The following is a 24,983-nucleotide window of genomic DNA, read 5'->3' as shown; positions in this document are numbered from 1 at the left end:
AGGCTCCCGGGAGGGGCGGTGTGGATAGTGAACTGTGGTTGCACACAGGCTTCTTGGTGGCTGCAACAGCAGCCTTAGCGTCTCATGCCCGTCTTTGGGGTCCGCGCTCATAGCCGCGGCTTGCGCCTGTCTCTGGAGCTCCTTTATGTGCACTCTGAACCCCTCTCCTTGCGCACCAGGAAACAAAGAGGCAAGAAAAAGTGTTTTGCCTCTTTGGCAGCTCCAGATTCTTTCCTGGACTCCCTCCTGGCTACCTGTGGCATACTAGCCCCCTTCAGGCTGTGTTCACGCAGGCAACCCCAGCCCTCTCCCTGGGATCCTACCTTCGAAGCCCGAGCCTCAGCTCGCAGACCCCGCCTGCCCCAGCGGGTGAGCAGACAAGCCTCTCGGGCTGGTGAGTGCTGGTCGGCACCGATCTTCTGTGCGGGAATCTGTCCTCTTTGCCCTCTGCACCCCTGTTGCTGTGCTCTCCTCTGTGGCTCTGAAGCTTCCCCCCCTCCGCCACCCGCTGTCTCCGCCCGCGAAGGGGCTTCCTAGTGTGTGGAAACCTTTTCTCCTTCACAGCTCCCTCCCAGAGGTCCAGGTCCCACTCCTGTTCTTTTGTGTCTGTTTTTTCTTTTTTCTTTTGCCATACCCAGGTAGGTGGGGAGTTTCTTGCCTTTTGAGAAGTCTGAGGTCTTTTGCCAGTATTCAGTAGATGTTCTGTAGGAATTGTTCCACATGTAGATGTATTTCTGATGTATTTGTGGGGAGGAAGGTGATCTCCACGTCTTAACTCCTCTGCCATCTTGAAACTTCTCCCAAGATTTACTCATAACAGTTTTAAAATATACAGTATAGTAATAACTATGGTTGCCATGCTGTATATTGCATCCCTATGACCTATTTATTTCATAACTGGAAGTTTGTACCTTTTGACTTCCTTTACCCATTTGGCCCCCCCTCCACTTCCTGCTTCTGACAACCACCAGTCTGTTTCCTGTATCTCTGAGCCTTTTTTTAAAAAAAATGATTCCACATGTAAGTGAGATCATACGGTATTTGTCTTTCTCTGTGTGACGTATTTCACTTAGTATAATGCCTTTAAGGTCCATACCTGTTGCACATGGCAAGATTTCATTCTTTTTTATGGCTGAATAACATTTTATTGTACATATTTAGCACATTTTTTAATCCATTCATCGATGGAGACTTAGGTTCTTTGCACATCTTGGCTATTGTAAATAATGCTGCAATGAACATGGGGTTGCACAGGTCTTTTCAGGTTAGTGTTTTCATTTTCTTCAGATAAATACCCAGAAGTGGAATTGCTGGATCATATGGTAGTCCTATTTTTAATTTTTTGAGGAACCTGCCTACTGTTTTCCATAGTGGCTGCACCAATTTACATTTCCACGAACAGTGTTGAGGGTTCCCTTTTCTCCACATCCCCACCATCACTTGTTATTGCTTGTCTTTTTGTGATGGCCATTCTAACAGGTGTGAGGTGGTATCTCATTATGGTTTTGCTTTGCATTTCCTTGATGATTAATGATGTTGAACATCTTTTTTTTCATGTACCTGTTGGCCTTCACTGTGTTTTCTTTGGAAAAGGGTCTATTCAGGCATTTTTAAATTGGATTTTCTTTTGCTATTAAGTTGTATGATTTCTTTATATATTTTGAATATTAAGCCCTTATCAGATATATGATTTGCAAATATTTTCTCCCAGTCTAAACTTTCCTAGTTCTGTTATCAATATTTTGAGCAAGGACTATAATATATATATTTCTCAGCCTAATGCTTACCTAATCTTAGATGAATCAAGATATTTAATATTAGTCCTTCTGTTAACCAATTTATGGGAGTAAGGAAGCTAGAGGTTTTTCTTTTCATATGTATCATTACTTGAGGCATATGAAATATGTATGGTATATTTTCCCTAATATCTTTGATCATGCAGTGGGTACTAAAGAGTCTATGAGCTTTAAAAAATGTTTGCGTGTATTTGAAAATAAGTTTCTTTGTGAAGTCTCTATGTGAATCTGTTTTCTGATATTTAACTGAAAAGTTTTCTTTTTAAAGAAATATTTTATTTATTTATTTATTTTTGGCTGCGTTGGGTCTTTGTTGCTGCTCGCGGGCTTTCTCTAGTTGCGGCGAGTGGGGGCTACTTTTTGTTGTGGTGTGCGGGTTTCTCATTGTGGTGACTTCTCTTGTTGCAGAGCATGGGCTCTGGGCACGCGGGCTCAGTAGTTGTGGCTTACGGGCTCTGGAGTGCAGGCTCAGTAGTTGGGGCGCACGGGCTTATTTGCTTCCGTAGAATGTTGGATCTTCCTGGACCAGGGCTCGAACCCGTACCTCCTGCATTGTTAGGCAGATTCTTAACTACTGTGCCACCAGCAAAGTCCTGAAGATTTTTCAGTTAGCAGATGTATTGTTCGTTGTAGCAGGTTAAAAACCTGTTTATTGTAGCAGATTAAAAATCTTCCAGAAGGTGCTCTTATGGTATTGTTATGAATGTTAACAACATTCTTTTTAGTTAATGCTCAGAAATGTTGCAAGAAATTAGAGACATGTAGGTTATGGAGACCTCTGTTACACGAGTTTGGAAAAACCTCTATTTTGATAATATGAAAGGCATCAATTATGGTTCTACATCATGTTTGGGTTTTAAGGAATTCTATGGCCTAATAAGATTCAGCTATATCGGGTCTGGAGCTCAAGACCGTTTAGAAAATGGTGACATCATTTGTACAGATTCAGTAACTGGTTAATGTTGTTGCTAATTGAGCATGTCATTTTTTGTCTCTCAAAGTAAGGTCAAGACTTCAGCGTATGTCTGTCTAATGCTTTAAAGTATTAATAAGTATTTTAGTTTTACAGGGCATGTATCTAAGTCTCCCTTCAGAATTTCTACATTTTGTAATTTTGAAGACATTGTTAATTTCTCTTCTGTAGTTTTAAGATGACCTATAATAACATGACTATTTGTGAAGTCAATGCATTTTACTTTGAGAATGAGTAATGATGATTAAGTTATAAACAAGTGACTCCCAGGAAATACAAATGTTATTTGAAAATTATACTTTGCCTTTAGCTAGAATAAACTTTATCTCCAGTTTGGTTTTACTCTAAGGAGTATTGAAGTTTCTCCATGCTGTATTCATTTGACAAAAGGTCTAGGAACAGATTTCAGAATGATTTGCTACTTTCAGCCAGTGGTGATAGTTCACAGCACTTTTATCATTTATTGTTATTTCAGAAATGGTTGAAAACCTGCTTATAAAAGACGGTTCATCTATGATACCTGAGACAATTGATAGACTCTTCGCGGACATAGCAAATATCAACAGGGAGTCTATGGCTGAAATGCAGGACTCTCAGGTTGGTATTTTGTTTATAAGTTTTGATGATTTTGTTTATAAGTTTTGATGATTCACTGTTTTAATTAATGTATAAGTAAAAAAATAGACTTCATGATTAACATGAAATCTAAATACATGGAAATCAAGCCTAATGGCACATTTAGGGAAAATACTGTTTTAGAAACCAATGGAAAAATATGCCTCAAATTTAATATGTACTATTTAATCTGTCTAGGCTTCAGTTTTCTCATCGGTTAAAAGGAGCATAATAAAACCCACCTCCCAGTGTTGTTGTGAATAGTAAACAAAATAACATATTTAAGGTCCTGGGTGCATAGCAGTTAGTCACTTAATAATAGTTCTTGGGCTTCTCTGGTGGCGCAGTGGTTAAGAATATGCCTGCCAACGCAGGGCACATGGGTTTGAGCCCTGGTCCTGGAAGATCCCACATGCCACGGAGCAACTAAGCCCGTGTGCCACAATAAGATAAGCCACTATGATGAGAAGCCTGCACACCACAACGAAGAGTAGCCCCTGCTCGCTGCAACTAGAGAAAGCCTGCGCACAGCAGTGAAGACCCAACACAGCCAATAAATAAAATTAATACATAAAAAAAATAATAATAGTTCTCTTTTCCTTCCTTCTTCAGCAAAGTAAGAAACTACGTGGTACTTGGTAGTGGGGAACTCAGTTGAATATAAGGCTTCAGTGGTGCTTTTTTGGGTTTTTTTTTCTAGTGTTTAATTGGAGGTCTGTCACTTAATTTAGAAATTGCCTTGAGGTTCTGAAATACTTTTGGGAATGTTTACCTTGGGCAGATCCTTCCATTTTGGTGATTGCACACATGGAAAGGTGAGAATAAAGTTTGTTGTAAATACGTCTCTCATATATATAACTTTATATATATAACTTTATATATAATTCATATGCCATATAATTTACCCATTTGAAGTGTACAATTCAGTGATTTTTAGTATTTCACAGAGTTGCGCACCCATCACCACAGTTAACTTTAGAACATTTTCATCACCTCCAAAAGAAACCTTGCACCCATTCACAGACACTCTCCATTTCCTCCTCTCTCCTCCAGCTCTAGGCAACCTCTAGTCTACTTTCCATCTCTGTGGATTTGCCTATCCTGGACATGTTATATAAATGGAATCATACAGTATGTGGTCTTTTGGGACTGACTTCTGTCACTTAGCATAATGTTTTCAAGGTTCTTCCATGTTGTAGCATGTATCTGTACTTCATTACTTTTATTTTTAATTCTAATTTCCATTTGAAAGCTTGAGTTTTATTTATTGATTGATTGGCTGCGTTGGGTCTTCATTGATGAGCGTGGGCTTTCTCTAGTTGTGGCGAGCGGGGGGCTACTCTTTGTTGCGGTGTGAAGGCTTCTCATTGCGGTGACTTCTCTAGTTGTAAAGCACGGGTTCTAGGCACGCGGGCTTCAGTAGTTGTGGCTCGTGGGCTCTAGAGCACAGGCTTAGTAGTTGTGGCGCATGGGATTAGTTACTCTGCGGCATGTAGGATCTTCCCAGAGCAGGGCTCGAACCCATGTCCCCTGCATTGGCAGGCAGATTCTTAACCACTGCGCCACCAGGGAAGTCCCATGTACTGCATTACCTTTTATGGCTGATAATATTCCATTCTTTGGATATATCATGTTTTGTATATCCATTCATCTGTTGATGAACGTTTGGGTTGTTTACACCTTTTGGCTACTATGAATGATGCTGCTGTGAACATTCATGTACAGGTTTTTATTTCTCTTAGGTATATACCTAGGAGTGACATTGCTGGTCATATGGTAACTCTGTTTAAATTTTGAGGAACTGCCAGATTGTTTTCCAAAGTGACTGTACCATTTTACATTCCCACCGGCAGCATATCAAATTGGGTCAAAAATTGACCCAGTTTTTCCACATCATCACCAATACTTATTATTAGCTTTTTGATTATAGCCATCCTAGTGAGTGTGAAGTAGTATCTCATTGTGTTTGTTTTATTTTTAATTGTGGTAAAGTATACATAATGTAAAATTTACCATCTTAACTATTTTTAAATGTAAAATTCAGTAGTATTGAGTACATTCACATCGTTTTGCAACCAATCTCCAGAACTCTTTTCATCTTGCAAAACTGAAATTCTATACCTATTAAACAACAACTCCCCATTCTCCCTTTCCCCCAGACCCTGGCAACCACAATTCTACTTTCTATCTCTATAAGTTTGACTACTCTTGGTACTTCATATAAGTGGAATCATACAGTATTTCTCACATTGTGACTGGCATATTTCACTCAGTATAATGTCCTCAGATTTATCCATGGTGCAGTATGTGTCAGAATTTCTGCCTTCTTTTTTTCCCCTCCCCCAGAATTTCTGTCCTTTTTAAGGCTTCATAATATTCCTTTATGTGTACATACCACATTTTGTTTATCTATATATCAGTCCATAGATACCTGAACTGCTTCCACCTTTTGGCTTTTGTGAATAATGCAGCTATGAACATGGGTATAAAAGTATCTGTTCAAGTCCTTGCTTTCAATTCTTTTGGGTATATACCCAGAAGTGGAATTGCTGGATCATCTGGTAATTCTATTTTTTTTTTTTTGAGGAACTGCCATACTGTTTACCATAGTGGCTGCACCATTTTAAATTCCCATCAGTAGTGCACAAGGGTTCCAGTTTCTCTGCATCCTTACCAACACTTGTTATTTCTATTTTTTGATAGTAGTCATCCTAATGGGTGTGAGGTGGTATCTCATTGTGGTTAATTTGTTTCCCTGATGGCTGATGATGTTGAGCATCTTCTCATGTGCTTATTGGTCATTTGCATATTTTATTTGGAGAAATATCTATTAAGATCCTGTGCCAATTTTTAAACTGAGTTGTCTTTTTATTATGAGTAGTAGGAGTTCTTTATATATTCCAGATACAAGTCACTTATCAGATACGTGACTTGCAAAATATTTTCTCCCATTCTGTGAGTTATCTTTTCACTTTCTTGATTGTATCCTCTGAAGCAAAAAAGTTTAAAATTTTGTAAAAGTCTAACTTATCAAGTCTTTCTTTTATTGTTTATACTTTCGGTGTCATATCTAAGGAGGCTTTTCCTAACCCAAGGTCGTGAAGACTTACTGTTATGTTTTCTTCTGAGAGTTTTATAGTTTTAGTTCTTACCTTTAGGTTTATGATTCATTTTGAGTTTACTTTTGCATATCATATGAGGAAGGGATCCAAATTCATTCTTTTGCATGTGGATATCAAGCTGTCCCAGTATGTTTGTTGACTGTTCTTTCCCCATTAAATTTGTGTTAGTATCCTTATCAAAAATCAATTGACCATAAATATGAGGGTATATTTCTGGATTCTCAGGTCTATTCCATTGATCTATATGTCTGTCCTTATGCCAATACTACACTCTCCTGATTATTGTAGCTTTGTAGAAAGTTTTGAAATTGGAAATGCGAGTCCTTTAACTTTGTTCTTCTCTTTCAAGATTCTTTTGACTATTCTGGGGTCCCTTGAATTTCCATATGAAATTTAGGATCTGCTTGCCAATTTCTGCAAAGAAGACAGCTGGAATTTTGATGGGTAGTGCATAAATCCATAGATCAATTTGGGGAGTATTGCCAACTTAACAATATTAAGTGTTCTAAGCCATAAAATGGCGTGTCTTTCCATTTATTGTTTAATTTTTCAGCGTTTTTAGTTTGGAGTGTAAGTTTTGTAGTTTTTTGTTAAATTTTCTACGTTTCATTTCTTTTGATGTTATCATAGATGTACTGTTTTCGTAATTTAATTTTCAGATTATTCATTGCTAATGTAATTGTTTTTCGTGTATTGATCTTGTATCCTGCAACCTTGTTAAATTTGTTAATTAGTTCTAAAGTTGTTAGTGTATTTTTTTACATAGAAGTCTCTTTTTAGAATGCTCAACATCATTAATCATTAGAGAAATGCAAATCAAAACTACAATGAGATATCATCTCACACTGGTCAGAATGGCCATCATTAAAAAATCTACAAACAATAAATGCTGGAGAGGGTGTGGAGAAAAGGGAACCCTCTTGCCTGTTGGTAGGAATGTAAATTGATACAGCCACTATGGAGGTTCCTTAAAAAACTAAAAATAGAACTACCATATGACACAGCAATCCCACTACTGGGCATATACCCTGAGAAAACCATAATTCAAAAAGACTCATGTACCACAATGTTCATTGCAGCTCTATTTACAATAGCCAGGACATGGAAGCAACCTAAGTGTCCATCAACAGATGAGTGGATAAAGAAGATGTGGCACAGATATACAATGGAATATTACTCAGCCGTAAAAAGAAAAGAAATTGAGTTATTTGTAGTGAGGTGGGTGGACCTAGAGTCTGTCATACAGAGTGAAGTAAGTCAGAAAGAGAAAAACAAATACCATATGGTAACACATATATATGGAATCTAAAAAAAAAAAAGTTCATGAAGAACCTAGGGGCGAGACGGGAATAAAGTCACAGACCTACTAGAGAATGGACTTGAAGGTATGGGGAGGGGGAAGGGGAAGCTGGGACAAAGTGAGAGAGTGGCATGGACATATGTACACTACCGAATGTAAAATAGATAGCTAGTGGGAAGCAGCCACATAGCACAGGGAGAACAGCTCGATGCTTTGTGACCACCTAGAGGGGTGGGATAGGGAGGGTGGGAGGGAGGGAGAGGCAAGAGGGAAGAGATATGGGGACATATGTATATGTATAACTGATTCACTTTGTTATAAAGCAGAAACTAACACACCATTGTAAAGCAATTATAATCCAATAAAGATGTTAAAAAAAAGGAAGTCTCTTTTTAGATTATAACCTCTTTTTACTCTGTTAAGTTGTTAGTGAAAAGAGGTTATGAGGTTCAGAGTAAGAGTCTGGTCTTATTTTGCAAGTCTTGCCACATATTAGGTGCTCAGTATATATTAGCCGAATAAATCTGCATTTTGTGAATATGCAGTGTTTATAGTCAGAATTAATCTTACCCTTTCTTTCATTTTTTTGCAATGTCATTTTTTTAAAATTAAAAAGAATTTTATTGAAGTATAGTCGATTTATAATATTGTGTTAGTTTCAGGTGTACAGCAAAGTGATTCAGATATATGTTCTTTTTCAGATTCTTTTCCATTATAGGTTATTACGATACACTGAATATAGTTCCCCGAGCTATACAGTTCGTCCTTGTTTACCTGTTTTATATACAGTAGTGTATATCTGTTAATCCCAAACTCCTAATTTATCCCTCCCCCACATTTCTTTTGTTTCTAAATATTTATTTGTTTCTTTATTTTGGCTGTGCTGGATCTTGGTTGCAGCACTTGGGATCTTGGCTGCAGCATGTGGGATCTAGTTGCGGCATGCCGACTTCTTAGTTACAGCATGTGGACTCCTTAGTTGCGGCATGAATGCGGGATCTAGTTCCTTAACCAGGAATTGAACCCGGGCCACCTGCACTGGGAGCACAGAGTCTTACCCACTGGACCACCAGGGAAGCCCCATAAGTTTGTTTTCTGTCTATGAGTCTATTTCTGTTTTGTAAATAAGTTCAGTTGTATCATTTTTTTTTTAGATTCCACAAATAGGTGATATCATATGATGTTTGTCTTTCTATGTCTGACTTACTTCACATTATGCACATGGCATTATTTCATTCTTTTTCCTTTGGCCATGCTGCATGGCTTGTGAGATCTCCACTCCCTGACCAGGGATTGAACCCAGGCCATGGTAGTGAAAGCCTGGAGTCCTAACCACTAGGCAACCAGGGAGCTCTCTCTTTCTTTTTTATGGCTGAGTAACATTCCATTGTGTATGTATGTATGTATACATATACACACACACACAAACACACACATATACCACATATTCTTTATTCATTCATCTGTTGATAGACATTTAGGTTGCCTCCATGCCTTGGCTATTGTAAATAGCACTGCTATGAGCATTGGGGTATATATATCTTTTTGAATTAGTTTTTTGTCTTCTCTGGATATATGCCCAGGAGTGACATTGCTGGATCATATGGTAACTCTATTTTTGTTTTTTTAAGGAACTTCCATACTGTTCTCCATAGTGGCTGTATCAATTTACATTCCCACCAACAGTTTTCTCCACACTGTCTTTAGTATTTATTATTTGTAAACTTATTGATAACTTGTAGTTGCCATTCTGACTTGTATGAGATGATACCTCACTGTAGTTTTGATTTGCATTTATCTAATAGTGATGTTGAGCATCTTTTCATGTGCCTGTTGGCCATCTGTATGTTTTCTTTGGAGAAATGTCTATTTAGGTTTTCTTCCCAATTTATTTATTTTTTAAAAAATGTTTATTTTTTATTTATATATTTTTTAACATCTTTATTGGAGTATAATTGCTTTACAATGGTGTGTTAGTTTCTGGTTTATAAAAAAGTGAATGAGTTATACATATACATATGTCCCCATATCTCTTCCCTCTTGCATTTCCCTCCCTCCCACCCTCCCTATCCCACCCCTCTAGGTGGTCACAAAGCACCGAGTTGATCTCCCTGTGTGCCCAATTTTTGATTGGGTTGTTTTTTCGATACTGAGTTTTATGAGCTATTTGTATATTTTGGCAATTAAGCCCTTATCAGTTCCATAATTTGCACATATTTTCTTCCATTCTTTAGGTTGTCTTTTCATTTTGTTGATGGGTTTTTTTTTTTTTTTTTTTTGCTGTGGAAAAACTTTTAAGTTTAATTATGTCCCATTTGTTTATTTTTTAAAATTAATTTATTTTTGATTGCGTTGGTTCTTCATTGCTGCACGCGGGCCTTCTCTAGTTGCGGCGAGCAGGGACTACTCTTTATTGCGGTGCGCGTGCTTCTCATTGCGGTGGCTTCTCTTGTTGCGGAGCATGGGCTCTAGGCATGCGGGCTTCAACAGATGTGGAATGCAGGCTCTAGAGCGCAGGCTCAGTAGTTGTGGCACATGGGCTTAGTTGCTCCGTGGCATGTGGGATCTTGCCGGACCAGGGCTCGAACCCGTGTCCCCTGCATTGGCAGGCGGATTCTTAATCACTGTGCCACCAGGGAAGTCCCTAATGTGTTTATTTTTGCTTCTATTTCTTTTGCCTTGGGAGACAGATCTGAGAAGATACTGCTATTATTTATGTCTGAGAATGTTTTGCCTATGTTCTCTTCTAGGAGTTTTATGGTGTCATGTCTTCTATTTAAGCATTTAAGCCATTTTGAGTTTATTTCTACATATGGTGTGAGGGAGTGTTCTAACTTCATGGATTTACATGCGGCTGTCCAGCTTTCCCAATACCAGTTGCTGAAGAGACTGTCTTTTCCCCATTGTATATTCTTGCCTCCTTTGTCTTTGGCATAGATTAATTGACCATAGGTACATGGGTTTATTTTTGGGCTCTCTATTGTGTTCCATTGATCTATATGTCTATTGTTGTGCCAATGTGACCACTATTTTAAATGGATGAATAATATTCCTTCTAGTGGATTTAGCGTATTTTTTCTGTGTATTTCTTTATTATTGGACACGTATGTTGTTCTTAACTTTTCTCTATTGTAAATAATGATTTATGGAACACTATTCAGTGCAGAGGTTATCCCCTCCATATTTTGGATTATTTCCAAAGGATAGAGTCTCAGAAAAGCAATTACTGTGTCAAAAGATACGAACATCACAAGCACTGACACTGAAACTGTGATTAAAAATCTTCCAACAAATAAAAGTCCAGGACCAGATGGCTTCACAGGCAAATTCTATGAAACGTTTAGAGAAGAGCTAACACCTATCCTTCTCAAACCCTTCCAAAATATAGCAGAGGGAGGAACACTCCCAAGCTCATTATGCGAGACCACCATCACCCTGATACCAAAACCAGACAAAGATGTCACAAAAAAAGAAAACTACAGGCCAATATCACTGATGAACATAGATGCAAAAATCCTCAACAAAATACTAGCAAACAGAATCCAGCAGCACATTAAAAGGATCTTACACCACGATCAAGTGGGGTTTATCCCAGGAATGTAAGGATTCTTCAATATATGCAAATCAGTCAATGTGATACACCATATTAACAACTTGAAGGAGAAAAAGCATATGGTCATCTCAGTAGATGCAGAGAAAGCTTTTGACAAAATTCAACAACCATTTATGATAAAAACCCTCCAGAAAGTAGGCATAGAGGGAAGTTACCTTAACATAATAAAGGCCATATATGACAGACCCACAGCCTACATCGTGCTCAACGGTGAAAAACTGAAACCATTTCCACTAAGATCAGGAAAAAGACAAGGTTGCCCATTCTCACCACTATTATTCAACATAGTTTTGGAAGTTTTAGCCATAGAAATCAGAGAAGAAAAAGAAATAAAAGGAATCCAAATCAGAAAAGAAGTAGTAAAGCTGTCACTGTTTGCAGATGACATGATACTATACATAGAGAATCCTAAAGATGCTACCAGAAAACTACTAGAGCTAATCAATGAATTTGGTAAAGTAGCAGGAAACAAAATTAATGCACAGAAATCTCTTGCATTCCTATACACTAATGATGAAATATCTGAAAGTGAAATTAAGAAAACACTCCCATTTACCACTGCAACAAAAAGAATAAAATACCTAGGAATAAACCTACCTAAGGAGACAAAAGACCTGTATGCAGAAAATTATAAGACACTGATGAAAGAAATTAAAGATGATACTAATAGATGGAGAGATATACCATGTTCTTGGATTGGAAGAATCAACATTGTGAAAATGACTCTACTACTCAAAGCAATCGACAGATTCAATGCAATCCCTATCAAACTATCACTGGCATTTTTCATATAACTAGAACAAAAAATCTCACAATTTGTAGGGAAACACAAAAGACCCTGAATAGCCAAAGCAATCTTGAGAAAGAAAAACGGAGCTGGAGGAATCAGGCTCCCTGACTTCAGACTATACTACAAAGCTACAGTAATCAAGACAATATGGCACTGGTACAAAAACAGAAATATAGATGAATGGAACAGGATAGAAAGCCCAGAGATAAACCCATGAACATATGGTCACCTTATCTTTGATAAAGGAGGCAAGAATATACAATGGAGAAAAGACAGCCTCTTCAGTAAGTGGTGCTGGGAAACTGGACAGCTACATGTAAAAGAATGAAATTTCAACAGTCCCTAACACCATACATAAAAATAAGCTCCAAATGGATTAAAGACCTAAATGTAAGGCCAGAAACTATCAAACTCTTAGAGGAAAACATAGGCAGAACACTCTATGATATAAATCACAGCAAGATCCTTTATGACCCAGCTCCTAGAGCAATGGAAGTAAAAACAAATAAACCAAGGGGCCCTAATGAAACTTAAAAGCTTTTGCACAGCAAAGGAAACCATAAACAAGGTGAAAAGACAACCTTGAGAATGGGAGAAGATATTTGCAAATGAAGCAACTGACAAAGGATTAATGTCCACAATTTACAAGAGCTCATGCAGCTCAATATCAAAAAACCAAAGAATCCAATCCAAAAGTGGGCAGAAGACCTAAGTAGACATTTCTCCAAAGAAGATACACAGATTGCCAACAAACACGTGAAAGAATGCTCAACATCATTAATCATTAGAGAAATGCAAATCAAAACTACAATGAGGGGCTTCCCTGGTGTTGCAGTGGGTGGGAATCTGCCTGCTAATGCAGGGGACATGGGTTTGATCCCTGCCCCAGGAAGATTCCCACATGCCACAGAGCAACTAAGGCTGTGTGCCACAACTACTGAGACTGTGCTCTAGAGCCCATGCTCTGTAACAAGAGAAGCCACGGCAATGAGAAGCCCACACACCACTCGCTGCAACTAGAGAAAGCCCATGCACAGAACGAAGACCCGACACAGCCAAAAACAAAAACAAATACAAATAAATAAATTAATTAAAAACAAACAAAAAACTACAATAATGCGATATCATCTCACACCGGTCAGAATGGCCATCATCAAAAAATCTACAAACAATAAATGCTGGAGAGGGTGTGGAGAAAAGGGAACCCTCTTGCACTGTTGGTTGGAATGTAAATTGATACAGCCACTATGGAGAACAGTATGGAGGTTCCTTAAAAAACTAAAAATAGCACTACCATACAACCCAGCAATCCCACTACTGGGCATATACCCTGAGAAAACTATAATTCAAAAAGACTCATGTACCACAATGTTCATTGCAGCTCTGTTTACAATAGCCAGGACATGGAAGCAACCTAAGTGTCCATCAATAGATGAATGGATAAAGAAGATGTGGCACATATATACAGTGGAATATTACTCAGGCATAAAAAACAACAAAATTGAGTTACTTGTAGTGAGGTGGATCGACCTAGAGTCTCATACAGAGTGAAGTAAGTCAGAAGGAGAAAACCAAATACCGTATGAGAACACATATATATGGAATTCAAACAAAAAATTTGTCTTGAAGTACCTAGGTGCAGGGACTCCCCTGGTGGTGCAGTGGTTAAGAATCCGCCTGCCAATGCGGGGGACATGGGTTCGAGCCCTGGTTTGGGAAGATTCCACATGCCGCGGAGCACCTAAGCCCGTGCACCACAACTAGTGAGCCCGCGTGCCACAACTACTGAAGCCCACACGCCTAGAGCCTGTGCCCTGCAACATGAGAAGCCCGCGCACTGCAACGAAGAGTAGCCCCTTCTCGCCGCAACTAGAGAAAGCCCGTGAGGAGCAGTGAAGACCTAAGGCAACCAAAAATAAATAAATATATATATTAAAAGAAAAAAAAGAGGACTTAGAGGCAAGACGGGAATAAAGAGGCCGACCTACTACAGAATGGACTTGAGGACGTGGGGAGGGGGAAGGGTAAGCTGGGAGAAAGTGAGAGAGTGGTAGTGTATATATGGACATATGTACACTACCAAATGTAAAATAAATAGCTAGTGAGAATCAGTCACATAGCACGGGGAGATCAGCTTGGTGCTATATGACCAGCTAGAAGGGTGGGATCGGGAGGGTGGGAGGGAGGGAGGCGCAAGAGGGAAGAGATATCAGCACATATGTACATGTATAACTGTTTCACTTTGTAATAAAGCAGAAAGTAACACACCATTGTAAAGCAATTATACTCCAATAAAAATGTTAGGAAAAAAAAGGTATGAACATTTTTTGGCTGATGTTGTGAAATTGCTTTCCAAAATACCCAAAGTGGCAGCTTTAAGGTGTTTTACTGTGCATGTTTATTTTTCCACCTAAATACCATTTGTTCCTCTGGGAAATTTTAAGTCAAATATTAACTCCATGTGCTTCTGATGAAACAAATCAAATAATATTTCATATGAAAGTCATCATTAGGTCAACTGTGGCGTGGGGATACTGTGTGAGAGAGATGGAGATGAGCATAATAATTAGCTCAGAATAGTAGTGAAATGATGGCCATGCTACATAAATAATCCATTTAAAGGGAAGCTCATCAGGGAAATGAATTGTAGGGGGAAAAAGTGGTCTTGAGGAAATAAACTAAAATACAATTGTGCACCGTTATTGTACACAAACTGAGTTTAATTTTTTTCCAGTTATTCCTTTTAGTCATATTACTACCAATATGTTTATGATAAGATAATGGTATATAGCTTCTATCATAGTCACTATAGCACACCAGCAGATTTAGTCCAGAGCTATGGCATATTGGTCTGAGGCAATAGTAGCACCCAGGACCAACTGTTGGCCTTCAGAGATCTCTTGCCAGAAACCAATCTACTGCAAATTTTATTCCTGAGATACTATGAGCTTGATTTATTTTTCCGTCCAGTTGACTGTGTTCCATCTGATAGATAAAACCAGAAGAAGCTACTAGAATCTTTGCCCCCATAATCCCTAGAACAGAACATAATAAAACAATAAATCTTATTATTTTAATATGTATTCTTTATTTAGCACTTTGGCAGGTAGTATAAGTGCTACATAAATTGAGTGAGATATGATCTTTGATTTCAGGGAGTCTAGTTGGGAAATGAGAGTAACAATAAAAACAAAGAATAAATGATACACAGTAGCATAGTTAATTGCTCAATTATGTAAAACTTAGTTAATATAGGAATTCAAAGAAGAGAGAGACCAATGAAGACTGTAATGGTTGCTGAAAACTTCATGTATGTTCTTGGTGCGGGTGAATTTGGATTTGAGTTACATAAAGATCATGGGAGGAGGTATATCAGGTGAAGCCAACAGTATGAATAAAGGTACGCAGGAATGAACAAGTTGTGTTCATGGGACAATAAGATAATTATTCTGTGGGTAAGTTTTTGGGAGAAAAGTTAAAATGGGACTAGATTATGGAGGACCTGTAAATGACCCACAGTAGTCACATAAACGTGAAACATGCACGAAAGAAAATATTATTGGAGGTGGACAGTATTTTAAGTGGCTAAAAAAATGTTTCTGTTGTACAGATTGAAGAAATGGCAGTAAACCTGTGGAACTGGGCAATTATCAAGAAAGGAGCTTTGGGTTTAAGTGAAGAGCAGAGCGCTAAATGTACGTATATGTTTTGTGACTCATATTATGAGGAGTATTCTTATTATACATGAGATTGTGTTCCTGCAGTTTAAATAATATTTTGACCTGTTCTTAGATGCAGATTTGTTAAAAGAAAACTAAACAAAACAACCCATAAGCAGTGGTTTCTCAAGCAAACCCTGCCCTGGTTTTGTGGTTTTTCAGAGCTTAGCTCCTTATTAATAGAAATTTAAAAGCGTAACTGCAAGAAATAGTCTGCTGGTGAAAAATGAGGCAGGAAAATGAGAACTTGAAAAATTTCAAAGGGCGTGGATTATTTCCTTGGAGGAGAGATGATCAGAATCTTCAGGATTCTGAAGAACCATCAAATAGTAGTTTTTCCTCTCCATTAATTAATAAAATAATGAAAAATGTTGCTATGTGAGGAATTCAGATTAAAAAGTCTGTAAAGAATAGTGTCTTCATGAGGTGGGTTAATGAACATTGGACTGAGTTACTGAGAAAAATTATAGAAGTTTTTTGTGAGAGCAAACAAGAATAATAACAACAAAACAAAACCCCAAAACCATATTCAGCTGCTTAGATGTGTTAAATGTGATCTACTGTCTGGCAGAGTTTGAGTGCTTTAGCTAAATGGGCAGGGTCTAGTGTGCTGACAGTTAACTGATTTCCATCAAGGATAGGGACAGTTAATGCATTTATGGAAAGTATATGTCCCATTATAAAGGATACATTGAGGCAACAAACCAAGAGGTGAATCTCTGGAGTGCTTGGCTTGTAGACAAATGAATTTTGTCTGTATGCAACAAATAGAATTTAATACTAAGTATTTATCTTTATGAATATAAACCAAACTGTATATGACTTCAGTGTATGTATAGGGTAATTAGTGGTTGATACAGTCAATAATATACTGACTTTTTAGCCCACTCCTCTATTAGGATGTTTAGAGAACAGTTCTGTCTCTTTAACTCTCAGATAAATGTTGATATCATTGCTCCTAGAAGCCTTAGATCTTATAGTTGTGAGGAGGGAAGAGTTGGAAATTCATCTGTGGGAGAAATTTAGTACACAGGTGAACTGTGCGATGTTAAAATGCTTTAATTCTAAACTTCTCCCATTCCGCATATCAAGGAACATTGCTCTGGCTGTTTTTCACTGCTTGTCAAATAGTGGGGATTTGGTAGATGAAGTGGGAGCTGCAGCCCTAGGACCGACCTTTCCTAATGTACTTACTCTGTATGTAGCAGTTCTTAGATATTTGGGTGCTTATTACGTGTATAATACTTTTAAGATACAGTGGAAAACAGGGTGTAGTGCAGGAAGCCTCTGATTTTAAAAAGTTTTATTCTCAAAATCTGTTGATTGGAAGATACTTTGTCTCAAAAACAAATTCAGTGTGCCTGGATTGTGTTGTGATCAAAACGTCATTAAGATTTATGCACTACAATTTATTATTATTGGGAAGAATTATGGAACAATGAACAGAAATAGGAAAGGCAGAAGTAGAAGAATGACTCTTAAACTTTAGTTTTAGACCTGTTGTATTTGAGGTGACAATAAGGTTGGAGATGTGAGACTGGAGCTTGTGAGAAAGGTCGGGCTGCCTGTAGATTTGATGGTTATTCACATGGAGATGACTGTTGAAGCCACAAGAATTGTTGAGTTCTCTGAGGGAGAAAATAAAGAGCAGTGGTTCTTAGATACTGGTATAAATGAGAGTAACCTGTGGAGCCTTTTAAAATACAGATGCCCAGCCTCCACCATTGGAGGTTTTGATCTGGGGGGTTTAGGATGAAACCTGGACATGTCTGTAATTTGAAAAAATTTCTCAGGAATTCTCATGCATACCAAATATTAAGAACCAATGGTGTTGAGAGAACAGAGTACTGAGATTTTAACCTTAATTCTTCCAGTTACGGACTGGGAAGAAAAAGAGCAAGGATAGGAGACCACAAGTAACAGTCAAAATATTCTAGAGGAGACTTGCTACCCACTTATTGAGTACATAGTCTCTCTCTCTTTTTTTTTTTTTCTGGTACGCGGGCCTCTCACTGCTGCGGCCTCTCCCGTTGCGGAGCACAGGCTCCGGACGCGCAGGCTCAGCGGCCATGGCTCGCGAGCCCAGCCACTCCGCGGTATGTGGGATCTTCCCGGACCGGGGCACGAACCCGTGTCCCCTGCATCGGCAGGCGGACTCTTAACCACTGTGCCACCAGGGAAGCCCGAGTACATAATCTTTTATAGGGTTGTCAAACCATGTTATGGCAGGCAGTAGGTGAAAGGGACAAGGTAAGACTCCAGGGCAAAAATACCAGGCATACATTATGCTTGAGGATTTAGGAAGGAATGGGTTAAAGCTAAATAAACAGTAAAAATAAAGAATTCACAAATGTCAGAGGATGCAAATTTATATGTTGTTTAAAGTCAATTCAAATATCAAGCTGTGGGCACTGATGGAGCAGAGTAAGGCAGATGCAAGGAGTCAGTCAGCAAGCACCTAACCAAGATGTTTATAGTATAGAGGGGCCAAGAAGAGGCTGATGAGAAGACAAGGGTAGAGCAACAGCAACAAAGACAACATCTTTATACTGAAGTAGCATTCTGTCTGAGCCTCAGGTGCCTTTGGCCTGAAGGCTTTATTGGTGATAACTATACACAGCTGGATCAAGAATGTGGGGCTGGAGCAAAGTTCTTAGACTAAGACATTTCCCACAGAGGGACACTGCTCAATGCTGAACCAGGATAGAGTGAGGCATAGGAAGTAGTATTTTTCAAAAAGGTTATTATGATCATTGTGAAATGTAGCTGTGAAGTCAGGGAAGGTGATCTTTGGGAGTGCAGCTTTAGTAAAGTGGTAAAGATGCAAAACAGGTTGCAGGGCATTAAGGAGACGAGGGAGTAGCAATAAAACATAGTAGCACATTCAGTTCAAGAAGTTTGACAATGGGAGGAAGAGGAGAAATGGGAGGGAAGCTTGAAGCACAGTGGGGTTAGTTGAATTTTTTCAAGGAAGGGAGATGGATATATTTGAAGGTAGAGGGAAAGGAGTAAATTGAGAGGGAAGCACTGAAGATATCTTTGGAGAGGGAAAATAATTGAGATCAGGGTCCTTGAGAGTACAGAAGAATTAGTAAACTTTGAAAACAATAAAGGAAACATTTTCAAAACTGGAAATGTGGGTTTCCCTGGTGGCACAGTGGTTGGGAGTCCGCCTGCCGATGCGGGGGGCGTGGGTTTGTGCCCTGGTCCGGGAGGATCCCGCGTGCCGTGGAGCGGCTGGGCCCGTGGGCCGTGGCCGCTGGGCCTGTGCGTCCGGAGCCTGTGCTCCGTGGCGGGAGGGGCCGCAGCGGTGAGAGGCCCGCGTACCTCAGAAAAACAAAACAAAACAAAACTGGAAATGCAGGACAATGTAAATATATGTTTAGAAATTATTTTACTGAAAGTTTTTTTCCCAGAAACAAATTAAATTTTGTTGAGGGATGAATAAATTTTACATTTTGTAATGTTAATAAAAATTTGACTACATGGGGCTTCCCTGGTGGCGCAGTGGTTGAGAGTCCGCCTGCTGATGCAGGGAACACATGTTCGTGCCCTGGTCCGGGAAGATCCCATATGCCGCGGAGCGGCTGGGCCTATGAGCCATGGCTGCTGAGCCTGCACGTCTGGAGCCTGTGCTCCACAACGCGACAGGCCACAAGAGTGAGAGGCCCGCGTACCGCAAAAAAAAAAAAAAAAAAAATTTGACTACTTCAATTACCCGTAATTTAAGCTGGGCAAATCTTCTCTTTTTCATTGGAATATTAATTAAAAATGGTGTTAGCATAAGTAGAATGGCTGCTGAGATTTAATAACATCAAGACAACTAGTTCAGTTATATGTGAAGTCATCTTTAATAAATTGGGTATGTTTTATGATGAAAGAAACCACACAACTAAAGAGGTTACAATTATTCAAACTTTCCTATTTTCAGGGTAAATGAACTGTGTAATGACGATATCTGTATTTTCTAAGTTATGCTTCAAGAACTTTTACCTCATCTGCAGAAAATAATATATTTAGACCGTTTCACATTTTAGGAGAATAATCTTAAACTATTCTGATGTTCAGGAATTTTGTCAGATGTTGAATAGCTTTAGATTCCAGTTCTACTAAGAATTATTTTGCTGCCAGCATGGTACATACAAGAGCATCATGTGAGTCTTTGGGATTTAAGACAGGCAGAAATTAAAATTTGAAAATTAGATATCTGTCTGACTAAAGCATTAAGCCCATGATTCATTTGGTAATTTTCAGGTCATTTACTTTTGATAATTGATTTTTTAAAAAGACCTTTAAAGTTCTTATTTTTAACAACAAAAGTGGTTTCACTTCACTCCTCTTTTCTCTTTATATGTGTATATAAAAGGGGAATGAATGTTTTGTGTTTATGGGTATCTAATTACTGTTTTGCAGTACGGCACGTTGCTTGCAAGTTGATGTGTATGTGTGAAGGCTCAGCTGCTTCAGAAGAAGCTATTCAAAGACAAATTTTGGTAAGTCCTAATTAAATCAGGAGAAAGTGCAGATTCAGTGAGAGAGTCATTATTCCTGTGTAGATGGTTGAAGTTAGTGTAAACCTGGAAGGGGGTTATATCCTTTAGTTCTAGCAATGTTACTTTTATAATAATTATATCTATTACAATTAAAGGTCTCAGCAGTACTGTAGTTGTTATTACAGTGATTTAGTGGACTAAATATTGAACTTATAATTCAGGATTTATGAAAAGTAAGGAAAATAATAAAAAGTAATAGTTTTCTGCTCCATCCCTTTCTACCCCCTGTCTTGCTTCCTAGAGGCAAGTATGTTTTTTTAGTGGAAAGTATTTTTCCTAGTGTTTTAAAACAATATTTTATTGAAAAGCTCAAATGTACACATGAAGTAGAAAAGATAATATGATTCCCCTATTTACCTATCACTCAGCTAGAGTAATCATCAACTCATGACCACTCTTGTTTCTTCTATATCTCCTCTAACAGCAAACCCCTGGCCCCATGGATTATTTTGAAATAAATCCAAAGAAGCATTATTTTTCCCATAAATATTTCAGTACATGTCTCTAAAAGACTGGATATCTTTTTTATTCAAACCCAATATCCATTATCATACCTGATAAAATTTAATAAAGATTTTTCTAAAATCATCAAATATCTAGTCTTCCCTCCCCCCAACTCTTCCCACCTCCCTCCCCCCACTTCTTTCCAGTTGGTTTTTTAGAATCAGGATTAAAGTCCACACCTTGTATTTTGTTAATATGTTCTATAGTTTACCTAAATTCTGGATTCTGATAACTGCATCCTTATGGTGTCATTTAATGTAGTACTTTGTCCTCTGTTTTTCCTGTAAACTGGTAGTTAGATTTAGAAGCTTGATCTGATTCAGGTTCATTTTTTTTTTTTTATTCGGTACGCGGGCCTCTCACTGCTGTGGCCTCTCCCGTTGCGGAGCACAGGCTCAGTGGCCATGGCTCACGGGCCCAGCCGCTCCGCGGCATGTGGGATCTTCCCAGACCGGGGCACGAACCCACGTCCCCTGCATCGGCAGGCGGACTCTCCACCACTGCGCCACCAGGGAAGCCCTCAGGTTCATTTTTGTCAAGAATAATTCATAGGCGGTATGGTGTACTTCCATCAGGAGGCACTAATGTCTACTTGTCTCTTTTCTGTTGTGTTAGTGTCCTTTGATGATTATTGTCCCCAAATCCATTATTTCTGTGGGGGTCTGCATATTCTAATTCTGTAGTTATTTTGTTTATTAACTGGAATAGAGAGAAACTTTCATCAACTATTTGGTTACTCTGAAGTATATTTTGTATACGAAAGTCCTGACTCTTCCCCTTTATTTAACAGTTTTCAGAATAATGAGTTGATTCTGTAACATCCTTAAATGATGACTGAGTGGGTTTTTTTTTAAAGTATTACTGTGAACTCATGGATTTTAACATATTTAATGACTTTCAGTTCATTGTAGTTATTATTCTTATTGAAGCACAATGTCCTATTTTGGGCTGGAAGGAGCTTCTTTAAGTGATTCTGAGTCCTTTTGGCACGACCTCAGCAGTCTTTAATAGTTTCATTTGGTTTCCGATATGGCAAGATATCCAGGCTTATCTTGTATAGTTCCTACCCTAGACCTGGAATCAGCCATTCCTCTAAGGAGCTCTGCTTTCTTTTAGTGGAGAACGTTGTTTAGAACCCACAGTCTGGACGTCACAAATGCTCATTACTATTGCATTGATTATTGTTTCTAGACCTTTTTAGTGGACAGAGCTATGACATATATATTTTTTAAGAGAGAAAGTATATAATGAGTTCATACTGATATTTCCAATTGATATTTAGGATTATAGGGTTTTACTTAGCTTCTTGATTTTATATTTGTGTGTCTTTGGTGCTAAAAATCTTGGTGCCTAACATTAAAGTAATGAATAACCTCTTTTATCCTAGAAAATGTATTTTTGAAACAGTTTCAGGATATAGCAATATCGATATTATTACTAAGAATGATTTCTAAAAACGTTTAGGAATTTTTTTGCACTTTTGTTCTTAGGATATACCTCACTAGGGATGTACAGTCAAAATATTGTGTTCATATTATTAAAATATCTTAAAATTACCTGAAATAATTCCTTTCTCTATGATTAAGCTATCGACTTGATATATAGCTAGGTTTATTTGCTTCTGCTTGCTTTTGATTTTTGTGATTGCTCCCACTTACCCATTTTGATTGAATTTTGTTTTATTTTATTTATTTATTTATGGCTGCATTGGGTCTTCGTTGCTGCACCCAGGCTTTCTCTGGTTGTGGCGAGCGGGGGCTACTCTTGTTGCCGTGCCTGGGCTTCTCATCACGGTGGCTTCTCTTTGTTATGGAGCACTAGCTCTACGCACGTGGGCTTCAGTAGTTGCAGCACATGGGCTCAGTAGTTGCGGAACGCGGGCCCTAGGGTGCGTGGGCTTCAGTAGTTGTGGCGTGTGGGCTCAGTAGTTGTGGTGCACGGGCTTAGTTGCTCTGCAGCATGTGCGCTCTTCCTAGACCAGGGATCAAATCCATGTCCCCTGAATTGGCAGGCGGATTCTTAACCACTGCACCACCAGGGAAGTCCCTGAATTTTGTTTTATAATTATGTAAAATACTGACATGGTTCTGAGGTCAAGTCAAATCTAAAGGAAGTATATTCACAGAAGTCTAGCTTCTATCTCTGTCCTCTTTACTCTGTTCCCTCCCTTCCCCTGTCGGTAACTATTTTGTTTATTTTATTGTTTATCCTTTTGATATGTGTGTATGTATGCATGTATGTATGACTTTATGTATTTTATTGAAGTATAGTTAATTTACAATAGGAGTTTCATGTGTACAACATAGTGATTCAATATTTTTATAGATTATACTCCATTTAAAGTTATTTCAAAATAATGGCTATATTTCCCTGTGCTGTGCAATATACCCTTGTTGCTTATTTATTTTATACATAATAGTTTGCATCTCTAAATCCCCAACCCCTTTCTTGTCCTTTCTTCCTTCCCTCTACCCACTGGTAACCACTAGTTTGTTCTCTATATCTGTGAGTTTGTTTCTGTTTTGTTATATATATTTGTTTGTCTTATCTTTTAGATTCCACATATAAGTGATAACATAGATTATTTGTCTTTCTCTCCTATTGTTTGTTTGAAACTTAAAAATATTTATTAATTCATTTATAATAACAATAATCAAGGTATTACGTGTCAGCATAAATCACATTTTTAGCAGAAAATATCTATATTTTCCAAAGCAAGAGAAATTATGTGAGAAGAGTGACATTGTTTTGCATTAAGTTCTTTTTACATAAAGTTACATCACATTTTTTTATTCAAACAGAAAGTCACAAAAATTATCATCATCCTCATCAGTTCACTCACTCCCATGTAATTAATATTTATTTCATCTTGATCTGTTGTTAGCACTTTTATGAATTCATCAGTTTTCCATTAGAGTTCAGAAAATGCTTATTCATTCAGTTCAGCAGTATAGTCAGTTACCAGAAACCTGTACTTATCAGAGTCTTTTCCATGAATTCCTTGAAGATGAAACCCTTTTATAGGAAAATTTTTTTGTGTGTGTGGTACGCGGGCTTCTCACTGTCGTCGCCTCTCCTGTTGCAGAGCACAGGCTCCGGACGCGCAGGCTCAGCGGCCATGGCTCATGGGCCCAGCCGCTCTGCAGCATGGGGGATCTTCCCGGACTGGGGCACGAACCCGTGTCCCCTGCATCGGCAGGCGGACTGTCAACCACTGCGCCACCAGGGAAGCCCTATAGGAACATTTTTGCAAAAGAATCAGAGTACAGGCAGAACTGTCTGTAAATGACAAAAGACTTAAAAATGACCACGGTTAAAGATTTGATGGAAGTTCATAATAATGCAATTGACAAGGAAATCTAGTTATTTCTGACATATACATTTTAAAGTAATAACTAGAATTATGACTTATAACATTATACCAGAACATATAAGATTTTTAGGAATTTCATGTAATGTCTGAAACATTTATATTAACATATTTCCATACAAATAACCCAAAGAAAGTTTAGTATTAGTTTTTTTAAATTTAATTTTATTTTTTTAAATAGCTTCTTATTAGTCATCAATTTTATACACATCAGTGTATATATGCCAATCCCAATCGCCCAATTCAGCACACCACCATCCCCACCCCACCGCGACTTTCCCCCCTTGGTGTCCATACGTTTGTTTTCTACATCTGTGTCTCAACTTCTGCCTTGCAAACCAGTTCATATGTACCATTTTCTAGGTTCCACATACATGCGTTAATATACAATATTTGTTTTTCTTTTTCTGACTTACTTCACTCTCTATGACAGTCTCTGGATCCATCCACATCTCAGCAAATGACTCAATTTCGTTCCTTTTTATGGCTGAGTAATATTCCATTGTATATATGTACCACAACTTCTTTATCCATTTGTCTGTCTATGGGCATTTAGGTTGCTTCCATGCCCTGGCTACTTTAAATAGTGCTGCAGTGAACATTGGGGTGCATGTGTCTTTTTGAATTA

General features: G+C 38.3%; 1 protein-coding gene across 1 annotated transcript in view; it reads left to right on the top strand.

The window, feature by feature from the left end:
• Positions 1–2,564: 2,564 nt before the first annotated feature.
• Positions 2,565–24,983, top strand: part of TEX11 (testis expressed 11) — a gene marked incomplete at both ends in the record, with an annotated part of 339,328 nt that continues 316,909 nt past the window's right edge. Inside the window, 4 exons of the mRNA XM_082865110.1 lie at positions 2,565–2,751; positions 3,245–3,366; positions 15,820–15,904; positions 20,342–20,421. Coding sequence (XP_082721236.1) covers positions 2,565–2,751; positions 3,245–3,366; positions 15,820–15,904; positions 20,342–20,421 — 474 coding nt within the window. The remainder of the gene's footprint in view (positions 2,752–3,244; positions 3,367–15,819; positions 15,905–20,341; positions 20,422–24,983) is intronic.

The sequence above is a fragment of the Leucopleurus acutus genome (assembly GCF_964270905.1).
Source record: "Leucopleurus acutus genome assembly, chromosome: X".
NCBI classification, from domain to species: Eukaryota; Metazoa; Chordata; class Mammalia; order Artiodactyla; family Delphinidae; genus Leucopleurus; species Leucopleurus acutus.
The sequence above is the reverse complement of the archived record's forward strand: the minus strand, read 5'-3'. Positions and strand labels throughout refer to the sequence as shown.